The sequence below is a fragment of the Doryrhamphus excisus genome, chromosome 1, assembly GCF_030265055.1.
Source record: "Doryrhamphus excisus isolate RoL2022-K1 chromosome 1, RoL_Dexc_1.0, whole genome shotgun sequence".
In the NCBI taxonomy this organism is placed as follows: Eukaryota; Metazoa; Chordata; class Actinopteri; order Syngnathiformes; family Syngnathidae; genus Doryrhamphus; species Doryrhamphus excisus.
The window spans coordinates 40,926,251-40,945,694 of NC_080466.1; the positions used below are offsets into that span (position 1 = coordinate 40,926,251).

The 19,444-nt window shown below is 41.9% G+C and overlaps 1 protein-coding gene across 6 annotated transcripts in view; it reads right to left on the minus strand.

Annotated features, from left to right (window-relative positions):
* cacna2d2a (calcium channel, voltage-dependent, alpha 2/delta subunit 2a) overlaps nt 1-19,444 on the minus strand; it is a 181,353-nt gene that overhangs the window by 41,289 nt on the left and 120,620 nt on the right. For all 6 annotated transcript variants that reach the window (XM_058065870.1, XM_058065848.1, XM_058065837.1 and 3 more), the window contains 2 exons: nt 9,921-10,052; nt 9,676-9,733 (listed from right to left, as the gene is read on the minus strand). In XM_058065870.1, coding sequence (XP_057921853.1) covers nt 9,676-9,733; nt 9,921-10,052 — 190 coding nt within the window. The remainder of the gene's footprint in view (nt 1-9,675; nt 9,734-9,920; nt 10,053-19,444) is intronic.

Sequence of the window (19,444 nt, forward strand, 5' to 3'; positions counted from 1 at the left end):
ATTAACCTAGCATGTTTTTGGAATGTGGGAGGAAACCGGAGTACCCGGAGAAAACCCACGCATGCACGGGGAGAACATGCAAACTGGTCTCCTAGCTGTGAGGTCTGTGCGCTAACCACTAGACCGCCGTGCCGCCCGCATTATATACATTTTCTCGAATAATAGTGGACCAGCCAGGACATCTGCAGTGTCATAGTCGCATCAGACTGCAGATGCCAGAAAGGTCAAATATACAGCATACATGTACCACATTTTAAAAATCCCACATTTTGGCTGTATTGATAATATTTTTTTGTCATGCATTGAAATTTCGCACTTTGTTCGGCAGTCCTTGAACACACCATAGTTGCTGTGAAACGCAAAAGTGAAACCTTGACTCTGATTCCATGCATTCATGGGGCCTCTTACATTATTATTCATTAGTGCTTCATTGGAAAGCACGTTTTTGACTTTTCAGTGTATTCTAAAGATATAAAAACAGGTAAAAATAGAAAGTTAAGAATGCAAGTAATGGGAGTAACGGGAATAGAAGTGTTGGCCCAACACTTTTTTTTGCATGGTGGACGAGTGGTTAGTGCTCAGGCCACATAGCTAGGACACCCATGTTCAATTCCACCCCCAGCCAATCACAGGGCACATATAAACAAACAACCATTCACACTCACATTCATACCTAATTTGGAGAACATGCAAACTCCGCACAGAGATGGCCGAGAGTGGAATCCACTCATCCACCGTGCAGCCTTCAGCTAATCCAATAAATAAAACATAAAAAAAACATATGCTTGGCACAGAAGAAGGACGGATGGATGAATCTAAAAAGTAACATAAATCGAGCAAACAGAATCTCAATAAATGTGCGGATACAAAACCTTATTTTCACATTTAGTGGTTACAGTCCATATGCATTGGGGACAAGTGGTGCACCATTTAGGGAGACTCGCATGAGTCTTCTCTTTCTATTGAAGCAGGTTCACACGTTCTTGCAGAAATCAAAGCTAAAGATCTTCAACGGCGGCATGAGAGCAAAGAAAGAGCCGTCTTTGACTCATGGCTCCAGATGTGTTGTTTCTGCATGGATTCCAGTCAGTAATTACCTCGCAGCTCCAGCCCACCGACGCCATTCTTTCCCTGTCATTACCCAGACTCCTGTGTGCCAAGGCCAGGTGACAAGCAGATGGGCCTGGCCGGTGCTGAACCGAGCCTCCTGGAGCGACCGTTCAGCCACCGATCAGGCCGAGGCCTCGCTCGTCTGTCTGTCTGCTCGCCAAAGGTTACCGATCGTTTAACAGTCGGTGCTCAACCGTATCTGGTCTTGTTAATGGTTCTACTGACACCATGAGTCAGACACGCTCACGGAAAGTATCTAAGACTTTTTTTTTTTTATAACATGCCCTTCTGTGATGACATGATAAAGTGATTTAGGAGATTAATCACTTTTAATCTTTGTTTACTTATTCAAACACGGATCGTGCTGTTAACGACAATCATCCACAAAGTCAAAGTCATGCTTCCCGCTGGACTGCAATCTATTTGTGGCAGTGGGTGGGGTGTGATGTCATGACATCATCACATAATTTGCATACCGCAGACCTCATATGGAGGCGCCCATGTCAGTGAGGCGTACAGAAAGGAGAAAAGCCATACGTTTGTTCATATGTTTAAGTCATGCTAGCATGCATGTCAAACAGATATACTCAACGTTTCATCACAAAAACGTTTCATCACAAAAACGTTTCATCACGGCTTTTAACAGGAACCTCCCTGCATTGGTTGCCTGTTCGTTTTAGGATTGATTTTAAGATTTTATTGTTTGTTTTTAAGGCGTTGAATGGGCTGGCCCCCAAATACATCTCAGACCTCATCCAAATTTACTCTCCACTTGTGGTGCCTAAGACGAGACTTAAGACCAGGGGGGAACTGAGCCTTTTCTGTGGTCGGCCCCAAACTATGGAACTCTCTCCCCTCCCAAGTAAAAAAAGGCCCCCCAACATCGAAAGCTTTAAGTCTCGTCTTAAAACCCACTTTTATTCTCTGGCTTTTAACTCGGAGTTAGTCGTATGGTCCTGTGTCTTTTAGTTCTTCGTTTTTATTGTAACTGGTTTTATTTTTTATACTTTTATTGCTTTGTTTATTGTTTTTAATATTTTAATACCTATTTTACCATTTAATTTCTTAAATGATCTTTTAGTTTTGGATTATTACTTTTTAATTTTACTAGTCTGTGCAGCCGGTGGTCTAGGGGTTAGCGCACAGACCTCACAGCTAGGAGACCAGGGTTCAATCCCACCCACCCAATCCCATCTCTGTGTGGAGTTTGCATGTTCTTCCCGTGCATGCGTGGGTTTTCTCCGGGTACTCCGGTTTCCTCCCACATTCCAAAAACATGCTAGGTTAATCGGTGACTCCAAATTGTCCATAGGTATGAATGTGAGTGTGAATGGTTGTTTGTCTATATGTGCCCTGTGATTGCCTGGCGACCAGTCCAGGGTGTACCCCGCCTTACGCCCGAAGGCTCCAGCACCCTCGTGAGGAAAAGCGGTAGAAAATGAATGAATGAATGAATAGTCTGTGCAGCACTTTGGAAACTGTAAAAAAAATGTGCTATAAATAAGTAAAATAAGTAAATAAGTAAAATGTGCTATATAAATAAAGTGGATTGGATTGAAATACTCAATGCCTTGTTTTGTTTTGCCGAGTTGTTCAACCAATCTTGCTCAAATTTTACACACACGTGCCCTAAAGCTGTGTACCAAAATTCCACAGCGATTCGGCGAAACACCGTAAAGTTACTGGAGTGTGGAGCGCATTGAGCTGTAAAAAAAAAAAAAAAAATTAACTCAATCCGACTTATGGGGTCAAGTTGCAACATAAAAATAATAGCTTGGGCAATACAGTGGGGGTGGGCGTGCCCTTTTGTGCGCTACGGTGAGTATAAGAGTTATCTTACATAAACAAATTGCCATATTGATCAAAAGTGAGCGTTAGAATTTTAAATAGAGCTTTTGTATTGAGTGTTATTAACTAGGCTGTAGCTGGCTGCTGTCTCCATTATTTATTCTTATCTACAAAATAGTAAGTTATGGGCATGCCTGCGGTGGAATTCATTACATATGATTATACATACAGTATATATGCGCATGCGTGCATTGGTACAATCAAGATAAGGGTGCTGACCACAGTTTCTTTCACACGGGTGGAACAAGGGGCTGCTGGGAATTAAAGCGGCGGCGTTCAGACCACCCCCCTCACCCCCTCCCCATATGGTGTATTTAAAAAAAAAAGCATTATAAAAGCAAAGACTACAATGACATACTCCGGCAAAGGAGTCGTCTCATTGGAATTCATGAAATGGTTTTTTATCACGATGTGGCGCTGTTCAAATCAATACATTAAATGTGCCACTGGGGGGGGGGGGGTGTCGCTCTCATGGGAAATTGCGTTTATGCACCCTGACCCGTTCGGCAAAATGTGGAGCGTTACATTTAAATTGCAGGAATTATCTGCTCCATATGTTGCAAAAACGGATACATGTCAGGTGGGCACCGCATTCAATCCTATCCATATTTAATACGGAAAAAACACACGTATGGATGTCTGTCCCGATTTCATGCATCTTGTACTGTACTTGATGCCGCGAAATGTGCCGGCGGCGCGGTCAAAAGGACAATACGTGTCCATACAGTCCCTTCTATATTGTTCCAGGGTGTCCACTGTAATGATGTGCAAATGTGCTTCCCAGCACGAGTGCTGCCATGTATGCTCCGTGTACACACGCTAATCGCAGAGCGCTGGGAGAAGAAGTATGATGATAACACAGTCGGACTACTTAGCGATGTGTGTGTCTGTGCGTTTGTGTAGGTGTGTTTTGCGCGCACGCTCCCATGTGTCCGTGGATTTGTGTTGTGCTGATGGGCTTATTATTTTATGGACTGCTGCACTCTTAGTGCTCCTGTGGATGTGGCAGGCGAATAAAGATTGAATTAAGATAAAAATATAGGAGGACGGCGGTCGCCGAGCAAAAGAGGAAGAGAAAGATGCTGTCTGTTTAGGTCCCTGCGCTTTCCCACGGTGACGACGAGCGTTTGTGAACACATTTGCGTTTTTTAAGGGAGTGTGTTTTTAGTGCTTAGTCTAACTCTTTCTCTCAATTTACTCGTTCAGGGGCGATGGTCTTAATACACGTCTATGGCAAACATAGTAAACACGACCATGGAGGTCTTCCATACATGGACAACAGTCATAATGGACACACAATCGACATTGCAAAACCTCTGCTCAAGCTCTGCAACCAGTGGACAGTGATCAATTATATAATAATCATTATTATATTATTAATTAGCCTATTATTATTACTATCATCATTATTCTTCTTCTGATTATTACTACTACTACTAGTAGTAGTAGTAGTAGGCTAGTATTAGCCTGCTTATTGGCTTGCTTATTAGCCTGCTTTTGCCCTAAAAAAAAAATCATTAAAGAAATGTCAAATTATTTATTATGATTAATATAATATTTATATAATTATTCTATATAATTATTTTATTATAAATGTATATAATTATTATAATATTTATTATAATTATTTTAGGAGATTTTTTTTAGTAAAAAGTCAATTAAAAAATCATAAAAAATATCAAATTATTTATAGTAATTATTATTATATTTATATAATTATTTTATTTTATTAATACTTTATATAATTATCCTAATATTTATTATAATTATTCTAGGAGATTTTTTTTGTAAAAAAGTCAATAAAAATCATAAAAATATCAAATTATTTATTATAATTATTATTATATTTATATAATTATTTTATTTCATTAATACTTTATATAATTATCCTAATATTTATTATAATTATTTTAGGAGATGTTTTGGTAAAAAGTCAATAAAAATCATAAAAATATAAAATTATTTATTGTAATTATTATTATATTATATAATTATATTATTTTATTAATACTTTATATAATTCTCCTAATATTTACTATAATTATTTTAGGAGAATTTTGGTAAAAAAAGTCAATAAAAAATCATACAAATATCAAATTATTTATTATAATTATTATTAAATTTATATAATTATTTTATTTTATTAATACTTTATATAATTATCCTAATATTTATTATAATTATTCTAGGAGATTCTTTGGAAAAAAAAGTCAATAAAAAAATTGTTAAGAAATATCAAATTATGCCTAATGACGCCACTGCCGATATCCTTACGTGTATATATATATATTGTATGGGTTTCCACTACAACATTGAAAACAAAACAATAGTTAATATACAGATATGAAGCACCGATTTTTCAGCGTGGTTGCTATGGTTTATGTTGGCACCGGTGCCCATTGTGGTACCCGGTACGGACAGCCGTCCCTCGAGGCAGGTGGCAAAACGTGTGAGATTTGTGGCTCAGCGAACACAGCTGTGCCGATGCGAAGTGCATTACGGGCGCTCGGCCAACGTGAGGTCAGGAAAGTGTCAGTCACAGAACATTGGGAACTATAATCAAAGCACGCACACGATGCCACTCACTGCCATGCCACCACCACCACCACCACCACTCAGGCCGGACACATGTTGCTAAGCGACGGGCCACCGCGGCGTCAAGGGCTTTGAGTGAAATAATATAAACGAAGAAGTGGAGAAGGCTGACAAGCAAGGTGTTCCCGCCGCAACTGCACAAAAACGCACTTCCTCCCTGGCATAACCTTGTCACCAACACTGCCTCCTCCTCTCTAGTCCTCGTTTCCTGTCGTGTTTCCTGTCCTGTCGGGTCGTCAAAACGGGGTGTCGCAGAAATGGACGTGGGCGCGCGTCAGTTGTTGTGCTGACAGATCGCACACAGCAGCCTTGTTGTTTTTTTTTTGTTTTTTTTTCCCTTTGACTTGTCCGCTGACATGATGCTTTGTGTTCTCCGTGTTGCTAACGCTGCCCACCCACCGCTGTGCGCCATGGAGGCTTTCTCAGGCTGCTGACTTCATTAAACTGTCAGGGATCACCTTGTTAGTCTGATAACTGCCCAGAATCCAAGGCCTTTTTGGAAAGCTGCTAAATATGTGCACTTTAGGAAGTAGACTTTATTGAGGAACTTATCAGTATGGAATCATTCTAAGAAGATTCGCAGAGGAGTGAGTGGAAAAGTCATACTAGTCAAAGATCCTCTATAAGACTGGATTAGCCTGCACTTCATAAGGATCTACTGCAACTTTGCCATGTCAGGATCACTCTATTTTTAAGGATCTACTAAAAATGTTAGTCAAAGATCCTCTATATGTCAGGACCTACTGCAAAAACGCTAGTCAGAGATCATCTATATAACAGCTTCACTCGGCTATTTTTAAGGGCCTGCTGCAACAACACTAGTCAGAGATCCTCTATATAGTAAGAGGTTCACTCAGCTGTTTTTAAGGATGTACTGCAAATGCAGTATAATTATAATTAAATATCTTCTGTATGACAGCATCACTCTGATGTTTTTAAGAACCTGGTGCAAAACTGCTACTCAAAGATCATTGATACGACAGGATCACTATTTTTAAAGAAACTTGCAAATGCACTATAATTAAATATTTTCTCTATTTGACAGCATCACTCTGTTGTTTGTAAGAACCTGGTGCAAAAATGCAACTCAAAGATCATCTATACAACATTGACAGTCAAAGATCCTCTATTCGACAGGGTCACTATTTTTAAGGACATCCAGCAAAAACGCTAGGGGATATTCAAAGATCCTCTATAGGATCAACTGACTGTTTTTAAGTACCTGCTGCACCAACGCTAGTCAGAGATCCTCTATATGGTAAGAGGTTCACTCGGCTGTTTTTAAGGATGTACTGCAAATGCACTGTAATTATAATTAAATATCTTCTCTATGACAGCATCACTCTGATGTTTTTAAGAAACTGGTGCAAAACTGCTACTCAAAGATCATCTATACGACAGGATCACTATTTCTAAGGAACTTGCAAAAACGCTAGGGGATATTCAAAGATCCTCTATAGGATCAACTGACTGTTTTTAAGTACCTGTTGCACCAACGCTAGTCAGAGATCCTCTATATGGTAAGAGGTTCACTCGGCTGTTTTTAAGGATGTACTGCAAATGCACTATAATTATAATTAAATATCTTCTCTATCACAGCATCACTGTGCTGTTTTTAAGAACTTGCTGAAAAACTGCTACTCAAAGATCATCTATACGACATCGCCAGTCAAAGATCCTCTATACGACAGGATCACTATTTTTAAGGGCCTCCTGCAAAAACGCTAGGGGATATTCAAAGATCCTTTATAGGATCAACTGACTGTTTTTAAGTACCTGTTGCAATAACGCTAGTCAGAGATCCTCTATATAGTAAGAGGTTCACTCGGCTGTTTTTAAGGATGTACTGCAAATGCACTGTAATTATAATTAAATATCTTCTCTATGACTGCATCACTGTGTTGTTTGTAAGAACCTGCTGCAAAAATGCTACTCAAAGATCATCTGTACAAGATCATCTATTGCCAGTCAAAGATCCTCTATACGACAGGATCACTATTTTTAAGGACCTCCTGCAAAAACGCAAGGGGATATTCAAAGATCCTCTATAGGATCAACTGACTGTTTTTAAGTACCTGTTGCAATAACGCTAGTCAGAGATCCTCTATATAGTAAGAGTTTCACTCGGCTGTTTTTAAGGATGTAGTGCAAATGCACTGTAATTATAATTAAATATTGTCTCTATGACAGCGTCACTGTGTTGTTTTTAAGAACCTGCTGCAAAAATGCTACTCAAAGATCATCTATATGACATTGCCAGTCAAAGATCCTCTATACGACAGGATCACTATTTTTAAGGACCTCCTGCAAAAAATGCTAGGGGATATTCAAAGATCCTCTATAGGACCAACTGACTGTTGCAACAACACTAATCAGAGATCCTCTATTCGACCAGATCGCTGTGCTGTGTTTACTGACACAACTTGGGGCATGCGGTTATCTTTTTCTTTGGCTTTTTTAGTGACACTACAAAATAGTATGCAACACAGCGACTGCTAACATAAGCTGCTAACCAGCTAGCTGCCACGGATGCAGTTGGTCGTCGGCAGGCTGATGGATTCTTTTCCAGGCTTTTGACTTTTATTCCAAACTTAATTAGACTGCAACTTCCTCTCCCAATCGCCGGCAGAGCCGACTTGACCTCAAACAGCCACTCCGGCTGAAGCCGGTCGGAGATGGAAAACGAGGTCAGGTGTGATCAACATTGCTGTCATGGCCGTGTCCACTTCGCTCCGACCCGTAACCAGGCAACAGGAACGGGCCGTGGCAAAGCCGATGTGACAGCGTCAGGTGGATTGAGCGGGGAAGCGGCGGACAGGAAGCGTGGACGCGGCCTCCATCTGTCCGGGCCACCGCAGCAGTTTATGCAGACCACAAGTTCTTCCAAACAAAAAAACACGCTTGGCTATCTTGCTTTGTCCTTGTAGCAGCAGACAAAGTGTTGTACATGATCTTTGTGCGTGATAAGGACGGGTCAGGACGACATTTGGAACTCTACAAAAGCTGCATCATACTGCAGTACTAGTCAGTATCAGCACCAAAAAGTACATGCTGCATAGTAGTTTCCCCACATGGAGTATAAAAAACCTGAATATGACTTACTAAATATGGCTTTTTAACATGATAAGAGTCTTGGAGACATTTATTACAATACATAACACATGGCTAAGCTAACTAGTTAGCCTCTCCAATGTTCATTCATTCATTTTCTACCGCTTATCCTGCAGCCTATCCCAGCTGTCTTCTACACCCTGGACTGGTGGCCAGCCAATCACAGGGCACATATAGGCAAACAACCATTCACACTCACATTCATACCTATGGACAATTTGGAGTCGCTAATTAGCCTAGCATGTTTTTGGAATGTGGGAGGAAACCGGAGTACCCGGAGAAAAAAACCCACGCATGCACAGGGAGAACATGCAAACTCCACACAGAGATGGCAAATGGTGGAATTGAACTCGGGTCTCCGAGCTGTCAGGCCTGCACGGTAACCACTTGATCACCGTGCGGCCTAATTCATTTAGGAAAAAACTTAATATAGTGCGGGATGACTGTTGGCTGAAATGACACAACATTCAGCCTAAGCCAGTCATTAACATTTAATTAATAATATCAAAGCATAATATAATATCAATAATATCATAATAATATCCGCCGTACTGCTCTCTCCAATGTACTTCTTCAAAACTTAAAGTGCTTCAAACGTAATGGGGAAAAAGTACAAATAAGCAACTTACCACTTCCACACAGAATGGGAGGAGAACCTTTTTTTTCTTTTCAATTCAAGCTTATCTAACTGAATCTATCTGATCTGAATCTTATCTAGCTAAATCACGTACACACCTTTAGGAAACTGACAAGCACGTAAAATTAGGGTAAGATGTGTTGAAAAACATGGCCGCCATCAAGAGAAAACCTCCTAAGTCATCGAACATTTGTATCATGGCTGCTAAGTAAGATTGAAAAGTAGCACAGCGCACTCAGGAGATAAGTCAGTAAATTGTACCGGCGCTCCAAAAATACATTGAGTTGATCGGAGCATTCAACTTTTGACTCAGACTCGGGTAACGGCACGGGAAAAGCCTCAAGGCTATAAAAGCTGATAAAGGCGCCACTCACCAGGGCCTTCGGCGGACATCGTAGAGGTCAATCTTGTTGGGCGCTCTCCACGGAGTGGCTGGAAAAGGGCGAGGAAAATAAATGTGATAGCGTCCAGTGCACTGTAGGATATTTCACATCAGATTAGATCAAAGTCATAATTTCATTCTCGTTACACGTCCAGCCATCTGATAAGAAATGGCCCGGCAGAGGAGCCCCGGGGTCAATTTAGACGTTATCTGGCGCTGACTTATAGGGCGGCCTACCCGGGTAGTAGCGAGTGACGCCTGTGGCGCTGCCGAACACCTGCCAGCGAAGGGAGCTGTCCTCTCGACGGTTCTCGATGAAGACCCGTTCCAGGGACTGGGTCCAGTTCAGCTCGTTGAGGATGACGGGAGCTGAGGGTGCACACAACAACTTTGATTGTTCTCAGGAGTATGAAAGGCGACAAAAAACTTTTTTTAGGTGTCCAAAAAATGCTACATGTTAGCATATCACAAACAAACGACTACTTTGGGAATGCTTTTTCTTTTTCTTTGGCCTTTCCGGCTAAACTTATCCCAAAAGTACTCTGGGTATTGCGAGAAATCTTTCCCACTGGTTAACTTCTTTTTACACTTGCATGACAAATAACTCATACGCTACAAAAGACATATGCTCCTTTTTTTTTTAACCCAACGGCTCATTCCCAAAGATGTTTTTGTACATCTTATAAGGTTTATTAGAGGTGATAATGCATGTTTTTTTAACTGAAAAAATGGCCACCAGGTGGCAGAAGTGCATTTTATAATAACAATAAAAACACTATTCAACAATTTAACAATAAAAGAGCTATTCAGCAACCAGGAAGTGAAAGGGTTGGACCCGTATTGCGGGAAGGAGGTTACATATCGAAGGGAAATTTTTAGGCATACTTCCATAAATATTTCATGGTGTTTTTTCCAAAATTGTTAACAACCATTTTTTGTGTTGTTTACACACGTTTGAAAAATGGCTAGGAACTTCTTTCAGTGCTGCACAAACCTCATTATCTGATGCTTTGGCATCATTTAACATGTAACATTTATAAGTCAGAAAAGTGGAAAAAAAATCATGATAGGTCCCCTTTGAAATCTTCAAGACACGCAAAGACCTCTGAATGACCTTGACCATGCTGGCATTAGCCCGGCATCATGCGGGCGCTGAGGCCAAGCGCTGGCCACCTCGCAGGGCATTGGTTTAATCTGGCTGATCTCCCAAATGGTGCGGAGGAGAAATGGGAGATTACCTTGGAAGCGGTCGTATGTCACTAGCTAGCAGCGGGTTCGAACAACGTAGCCTTTCCGCAAATGCATATGTGACGGGATTGAGGGTATAAGACGCAACAATTGCAATATTTCAATCTACTAATTTAATTCCGACTAGGTTACGCTCACCAGCGGAACAAATCACAGACGGGCGGGGCCCTTTAAACCCGAGTAATAAAGCTCCGGATAACATCATTTTACAACGTACATATGCCCTCCACAGCTCAGCTTACAAGCTTCAGCACCATGGAGAGTGACTATGCCATTTTTGAAGTCCATCACACGGACATGGAGTGCTGTATAACAAAAGCATTAAGACATGAAGTGTTGTATAACAAAAGCATTAAGCTACGTGGTCACCAATAATAAAATAGAACAAATTCAAAGCACTTCAGCACCACGGATAGCGACTGCATCATTTTGACAGTCACTTTAGCTCCACTTCAACTCAGAGCCTGTATCAGTAGTAGTAGTGGAACTGGCACAGTGGGTCACACGTTCTACTATAGGTCTACTCAACCCTATTTACTCTCCTAGTCCCAGCCCGAGTCCCAGTCCCAGCCCAAAAGGTCCCAAAGGTCTTGGGGATTATCAAATTGAGACTTAATGTTCTTTGTATTCAGCAGAGATTTTGGTCTTGGAACTCTGCCATCCAGGCCTTTCCTATGGTGGAGTCATGAACAGTGACCTAAACTGAGGTAGGTGAGACCTCCAGTTCTTAGGATGTTTTTGTGGGGTCTTTTGTGACCTCTTGAATGAGTCCTCACCACACTCTTGAGGTCATTTTGGTTGGTTGGCCACTCCTGGGAAGGTTCACCACGGCTCAATTTTTTCACCATTTGTGGATAATGGCTCTCACTGTGGTTTGCTGGAGTCCCAAAGCTTTAGAAATGGCTTTATTACCTTTTCCACACTGATAGATCTCAAATAATTGAATTTTTTTTCCCTTAATAATAAAATGTTTCATTCAAAAACTGCCTTTTATGTTCAGTTGTGTTGTCACATGACCCGAAACATTTCAGTGCGAGACACAAAATCTAATCAAAACAGAACTTTTGGAGTTGGAATTTGACTTAGGTCACGTAACACGCCATAACATTCAAGTCTTTATTTTATGCAAATGTTCTTAACTTCAGCCTTTGGTCACATGACAAAAACACCGGCGTGACCGCTAAGGCATTCACCGCAGTGCTTTTTTTCGTTTGTTTGTTTTTTTTGGGACCAAGCGGGAACGCGGCCTCAGAAGACGAAGCCAAAAGTGTTTATCTGTAAGCAAACAAGTTGTTTGTATGCAGATCTGAGCTACCTTTACTGTCAGTCCACACCGGAGACCTGCAGGAGATGGCTCAAAGCAAAAGGGGGTGCGAGCGAGATAAGAGAACACAGCAAACTAATTCTCTTTGATTTATTCAGCGAGGACATGCCCTGACTTCTCTGGACATTTGATAAAGACACAAATTTCCCCTGAGGAGGGAGGGAGGGAGGGACTGGGGGGGGGCTGGGGCTGGGGTGTACTCTCACACAGGCAGCAGACAGGGCCTCCTGGCACCATCTTTCTCATGAAAGGGGCCACTGTGTGATATCTTTAAAAGGTAATTCATCAGCGTGCCGCTCCCCCTGACATTTGGAGCACCCTTGGCTTTGCCCCTCCTCGCCTTTACGCAGCGAGACGGCGAGGGGAAGCGTTAAGAGTGGGATTTATGGAGCATCTCCGCTTGGGATCGTTCCTCAAGCGCTCTCATTGCCTCTTTCCTGTGACCCCCCCCCCCCCCCCCCCCTTTGCCCGCCCCTCATAGACTCATATACACATTATTCACATTGATATATCTGAGATATAACAGATCTGCGCCTTATGCCCTATATGAATACAGCCTGGTACAAATAGTGTCTACGCTGTGGAATATATCACCACGCCGCACGCAACGTGAAGCCGTGCTCACATATCCATAATGCTAATGGAGCTAGCGCCATTAGGCCAGTCACTGGGAAGAGTGGCGGCCATTACCGCTGTCACCGCAGCAATATCTTGACATATTTACACACACACACGACAGCTCACATCACCGACACCACAGACAGCTTCATTTCAACTTGTACGCTAGGACTACGTTAACAAGCCATAGCATTTCAGTATGTGGAATCGAACTATGGAATGGATTGAGTAAGGAAATCAAACAATGCACAACGATGAGCCAATTCAAGAAACAATACAAGCAGTTGATGTTTGCTAAATACAAGGATGAAGAGTCTTGAACCAGTCATGATGTGCTATATATATATATCACTATATTGATGGTTACTATGGTAACCATTATGTCATTGTATGGTCATATCACCTCCTACTTCGGTACGAGGTACATTGTTAAAAAAAACAAAAAAAACAAAAAAAAAACCCTTAAACTGTATTATGGAAAGCAGGAAGTGAACAAATGTAACAGTTACTGATTGTAAAAGTACCAGATGGAGGCGTAGGATTTAATAAGCTTTGCTTCTTCCTACTCCTTTTGGACATGTGGAACTGTGAACTGATTATGTGATGCATTCAATTGTAATCTGATGCATGTTCAAATGAAATAAAACCATTACCATTACCATTACTTAGACATGTCATGAATAAATACTCCTGACAAAAGCAGCCAGTCCAATTACTGTTTATTGGAAATGTCCGACAATTAGCACTACCGATAATTATTGGCCGACCAGTCCAGCGTGTACCCCGCCTCTCGCCCGAAGTCAGCTGGGATAAAAATGTGACGTTCACAAGTTGAATAAAATGCCAACACGTCTCCGTGGAGTCATGGAGTTTGCATGAAGCATCACAGTTAAAGATTCTAATTCCCAGCGTCTGCGTGTCGTCACCATTTTGTGTACTTTCACCCAAGTATCACCTTACTTTTTCCCTTCCCGTCAACCCTCAGGATAGCTAGGTGGCCTTAAAGCCTAAACCTGAGCCTTTTCATGCTGCACCGCAAAGGGATTGTGCAGCAGACTCAAACATCCCTGGGAAGAAAAACAACAATGGAAGTGTGAGTCTATACAGCTCAGGAAAAAGATACGAGTTGGTTTGGATTTCCTTTGGGGGGGACACAATAAAAGGATACTTCTAAGCAAACAAAAGAGCAGCATTAAGACATTAGAAGTCAAATGTTTGTCATTGAAGAAGAGTAATGATGACAGTACATAGTAGTAGTAGTAGTATAGTACAGAGGAGTATTAGGCTCCCACAGGGTACACATGGAGGGCAGCCTTTGACAAACAGAAGTTAGTATGTGACAAGGAGAAGCCACACCTTGAAAACCCGCTTTTGCCGTTAAAGTCTCCTATTTGGAAACTTTCCCAGTGAAATACATATAATTTTTTCCTGTATATACTGTATATTTCTAGCAAAAACTGCATATTTTTTGTATGAATTTCAGTCATTATTGTTGTTTTTGTCTCGTAATATTGTGACATTATTTCCATAACAACTTTGACTTTATTGTCATAATATTATTATTTCTTATTAACATTTTCCCCAATCAAATTTTCCAAAAATTACAATTTTGTTGTAAAAATAACATATATTTTCATTCATTTTTTGACGCAATATTACCAAAAGGACTTCCTCATATTACGTGTTTGTTCTTGTAAAATTGTGACTTTTATTTTGTAAAACTATAAGCTGTTTTTTTTATTTCTGCTTTTATTTTTTTTATTTAAATTTTCCACATACTTCTACTTTCTTCTTGTAAATTTTCTTGTCATTATTTTGACTTTATTCTTTTAACCTTCTTAAATTTAATTTTTTAAATTATTTTAGATTTTAATATTTTCATATTTATTTTGATATTTAATATTATATTATTTTAATATTTATTAAATTTTTCATTTAGGTTTCTGCTGGTATTTTATTTAATTTTTTCTTGTTAAATTATATTTGTAGAACGTGCCACGGGCCAATTAAAAAAACAAACAAAGAGTCGCAGGCCAGGAATGGCACTTGGGATACACGGCTTCAATCTGGAAATATTAATGCTGCACAAGAATCTTTATTAAACAATAAATCAGTACTATAAACTTGTACATGTTGGCAGGTCTGCATTTAAATGAAAGCCCCGCCATTTGAGAAGCACGGCCTAACTAAAACCAACCGTGGCCTCAAATCCGAGCTATGTATTAAACCGTGATGATGGCGTACGGCGTCACCTTCACATGTTGAAGAGAAAAAAAAAACGATTTTTTCCCCATCTCTGATGAATCCCACCAATGAAAGCAGAGCAGCACATGGGATGTCATTTACGAGCCTGGCGGTGAGTGAAGTGGAGTTTGCTGCTATAATTAGCGTGCAGGTAAATGATAGTCTTCCTTGGATGAGCACACGCTACTGTGGCGATGACTGAAGGCACAAGCCGAAACCCCCGCCCCCACCCTCCCCCTGGCCCCCACCTTTTGGTTTTAAAAGTGAATACATTTCCTTCATCCTTCTATTTCTATCACGCCCCCCCCTCCCTACTACATTTAAATGTGGTTTGATGTTAAAAGGGACTGAGTTGATCTCCAGTGGGGCGTGAGCTCCTTGACAGGGAGGCATCCCACCGCCAGCGTGTGAAACAAATACACGCCGCCAACACACTCATTACCACAAAAAAGACCTTCCACTTTTGGAACAGTCCTGAGGATATCGAACCAGAAGTTGATTTTGGAGAAGTAACTGCAATTTGTAGGTAAGGAATAATAACTCTATATAGAACTATTTATTAAACAGTGTGGAAATAAGTGTGGGACCCCCTGCTGATTTGGTAAGCTAAGCCCAGTACAAACATTTTATAATCGTAGGTTATTGTCGGTTATCGAAGGTTATCGTACGACCAAACTAGTCAAACTAGTCAAAAGTCCAAACAAAGCATCCAAGCGTTGGTGAATCGGTCTGTGAAATTGTTCTTTTACAGTTGGGACACTATAGACAGATTCCGGCCAGGTCATAATTCAATCATCTTTATCATGTGTGGGTTTATTTGTTCATATAACTCAAATAGAACAACCAACACATGAACAGAATCGCAGGATTAACCAATAAAAACGCTTTAACGTAGAATCTCATGAAAATGGACAAAATGTGAATGTCGTGAGGAGAAGAAATGCTTGTGTGGGGAAGTATTTCCGCGGCAGATTGCTAAATCGTGGTGGAATCACATCACAAACGCAAAGCCCGCCCCCTCCCGAACTAAACACATCCAAACGGAAACTTGAAACACCGGGAAAAGTCGGCAAAAAAAAAAAAAATTGGAAACTGTGAATGGAAGCTAGCCAGGTTAGCTTAGTTTAGGCTGTGTGTGTTAATATCAGCTAGCTTTTTACGATGCGCTTTCACCACTTACTGTCTAACTGTGGAAACAAAAGAATTATTGTTGTGGACTCCTATAGAGCAGCGACACACAATAACCCGCAAGGAAAGCTTTCCAGAGCTTCCAGGCTCTGCACCTCTTCCTGAGTGTTTCCTTGGATTTCTGCTTATGCACTTTCAACACCACTAAGTAACTTTGGAAAGGTGTCGGACCTCGGCAACCGTTTGGGGTTTCGTCCAACTTTGCATCCGCCCGTGTTCATAAAACCGTCCCGTTTGAATTTTCTTTGAAAATTGAGCTTATTTTTCTCTTGCTGGCTGGGAATCAGAATCTCCTACCACTTCTGCCTGATGCTTGCCTCTTTAGGCCCACCCCAACAATCCCCTGGGAACCATTGCTGGACGTGCTGGACCGTATAAGGAAGTCTGGGTTGCGGAACTCTATAAAAGACGGCGTGCAGAGATCCCAAACTGCTTTCTCACATCCAAATATGCAAACCTCATTATCTGAGGTGTTGGCGTCGTCCCAACTCGAGAATACAACATCGGAACAACATTTCTAGGTCAGAAATGTGAAAACGAAAAAATGTTTACCCTGCACATTTTTTTTTATCGTGGTTGGTCTCGGTGCGTTCCCGATAACCAAGTAGAACGTTTGCGGCGTGACTACATGACTTTCTGCAGCTGGAATGGGCGCCACATGCAGCGGATTTAGACTTTGCATTTCATAAAAAGGACTTCCCACATTCATTGCGGGCGGTCCTTTCTTATTCCTGGAAGCTGCCGCTGCTTATTGTCGTATGACAACGTTCATGGAGGCATGCGCTATCAGGACGCCGCACACGGCAAATGCTCGCTTAATAGCAGGAAACCTAGACCGCATGTTTGGGCAGGATAGGCAAAACCCCCTTTTGTTCATTTACAGAGATCAGGGATCGGGAATCTCTGGCTGGAAAGATTCCCATATGTGACTCTTTTGATGACTGCGTCAATTGTGTAACACTACACATTCCGGTCGGACGTCAGTGCACGATGTTAACTGGCTAACGTGCTAGCCTGACGGGTCATTGAGTGATCAAGCTATCTAACGTAGACTCTTTGATTAATTATTGAACATTTGGTTTCACATGGGGCGGCACGGTGGTCGAGTGGTTAGCGCGCAGACCTCACAGCTAGGAGACCAGGGTTCGATTCCACCCTCGGCCATCTCTGTGTGGAGTTTGCTTGTTCTCCCCGTGCATGTGTGGGTTTTCTCCGGGTACTCCGGTTTCCTCCCACATTCCAAAAACATGCTAGGTTAATTAGCGACTCCAAATTGTCCATAGGTATGAATGTGAGTGTGAATGGTTGTTTGTCTATATGTGCCCTGTGATTGGCTGGCCACCAGTCCAGGGTGTACCCCGCCTCTCGCCCCAAGACAGCTGGGATAGGCTCCAGCACCCCTGCGACCCGTGTATGGAAAAAGCAGTCGAAAATGAATGAATGAATGAACAATTAATTCCTCACATATCCATTTTAACTAGCATGCAGGCCACACAGCTAGAAGACCCAAGTTTGATTCCACCCTCGGTCATCTCTGTGTATGCATGGGTTTTTTCCGGGGACTCCGGTTTCCTCCCACATTCCAAAAACATGCTAGGTTAATTAGCGACTCCAAATTGTCCATAGGTATGAATGTGAGTGTGAATGGTTGTTTGTCTATATGTGCCCTGTGATTGGCTGGCCACCCAAAGACAGCTGGGATAGGCTCCAGCACCCCCCTGCGACCCTCGTGAGGAAAAGCGGTAGAAAATGAATGAATGAATGGTTTCCAATGACCTTAGTCTGAATTTGGCAACAAAAAGCGCAATAAAAAACGATATCTTTTCGGAAAGCACATTAGGAAAATTTTTTTTTGAAGGTGATATTATTACAAGGGCGACTCATTTCCCCGACCGTGCACGCCTGTAACAATCACGGCATTTCACGCACTGATGACACCGCTCGCACCAATCTACTGCTCGGTGGCCGCACTCGCCGCGTCCATTCCGTCGTAAGCAAGCAAAAAGGAGAAGCAAAACTATGAATGTTTGACCTAAGCTAATTAGAAAGTTTGCCGGCTCGGCGGCGGGAATCAGCGGCAGGATAATGAATCATAAAATGGTTCATTACGACGCTCAGGGAACACTCTCCATCTCAATAAATGGACATGGGGCCTAGCAGACAAATCAAACCGGGACGTGTCCACCGCCTCATTTAGCTTCTGGAAGGATCACAATGAAAGAAAAGAAGGAGAGAAAAAATTCCTTGCTCTAAATGGTTTCTATTATAGAAGTGTCTCATCTGTTTCACTCTGCTCTCACTTCAATTCCTTCTATCTTTCCTTCAATCGCTCCCTCTCTCTCTCTCTCTGAGGCCATCGACACAGTCGTCCATTTGGCCGTGAGCGGTAATTCATATTGTTGTATTGAGGAAAGCAGGCAGGGAGTCAATTTACGCACTACATTAGCGATGCGGCCAAATCAAAGCATGCGCCACTTAGTACAGTAGGTGCTACTCAGTACACACGTTGGCAACTGCTTACAATCGTCGCTTTTATACCTCCGAGATTAAACACAATCATTGTGTCGGTCCTCGCCGCGGCGTTGTTTGCGTCATCGATGACGATGACAAAACAATTTAGTCGCCGAAGCTTTTTTTTTTTGCATGATGGAGAAGAAACGTTGGCGAGCTATACATGGTTCTATGATCAAATCAAATCATTCATTCATTCATTCATTTTCTACCGCTTTACCTCACGAGGGTCGTGGGGGGTGCTGGAGCCTATCCCAGCTGTCTTCGGGCGTAAGGCGGGGTACACCCTGGACTGGTCGCCAGCCAATCACAGGGCACATATAGACAAACAACCATTCACACTCACATTCATACCTATGGACAATATGGAGTCGCTAATTAACCTAGCATGTTTTTGGAATGTGGGAGGAAACCGGAGTACCCGGAGAAAACCCACGCATGCACGGGGAGAACATGCAAACTCCACACAGAGTTGTGCCGAGGGTGGGAATTGAACCCTGGTCTCCTAGCTGTGAGGTCTGCGTGCTAACCACTCGACCGCCGTGCCGCCTCCAAATCAAATCAAATCAACTTTATTTGTAGAGCACTTTTCCTGCAAGGAGATGCAACACAAAGTGCTTTCCAGAAT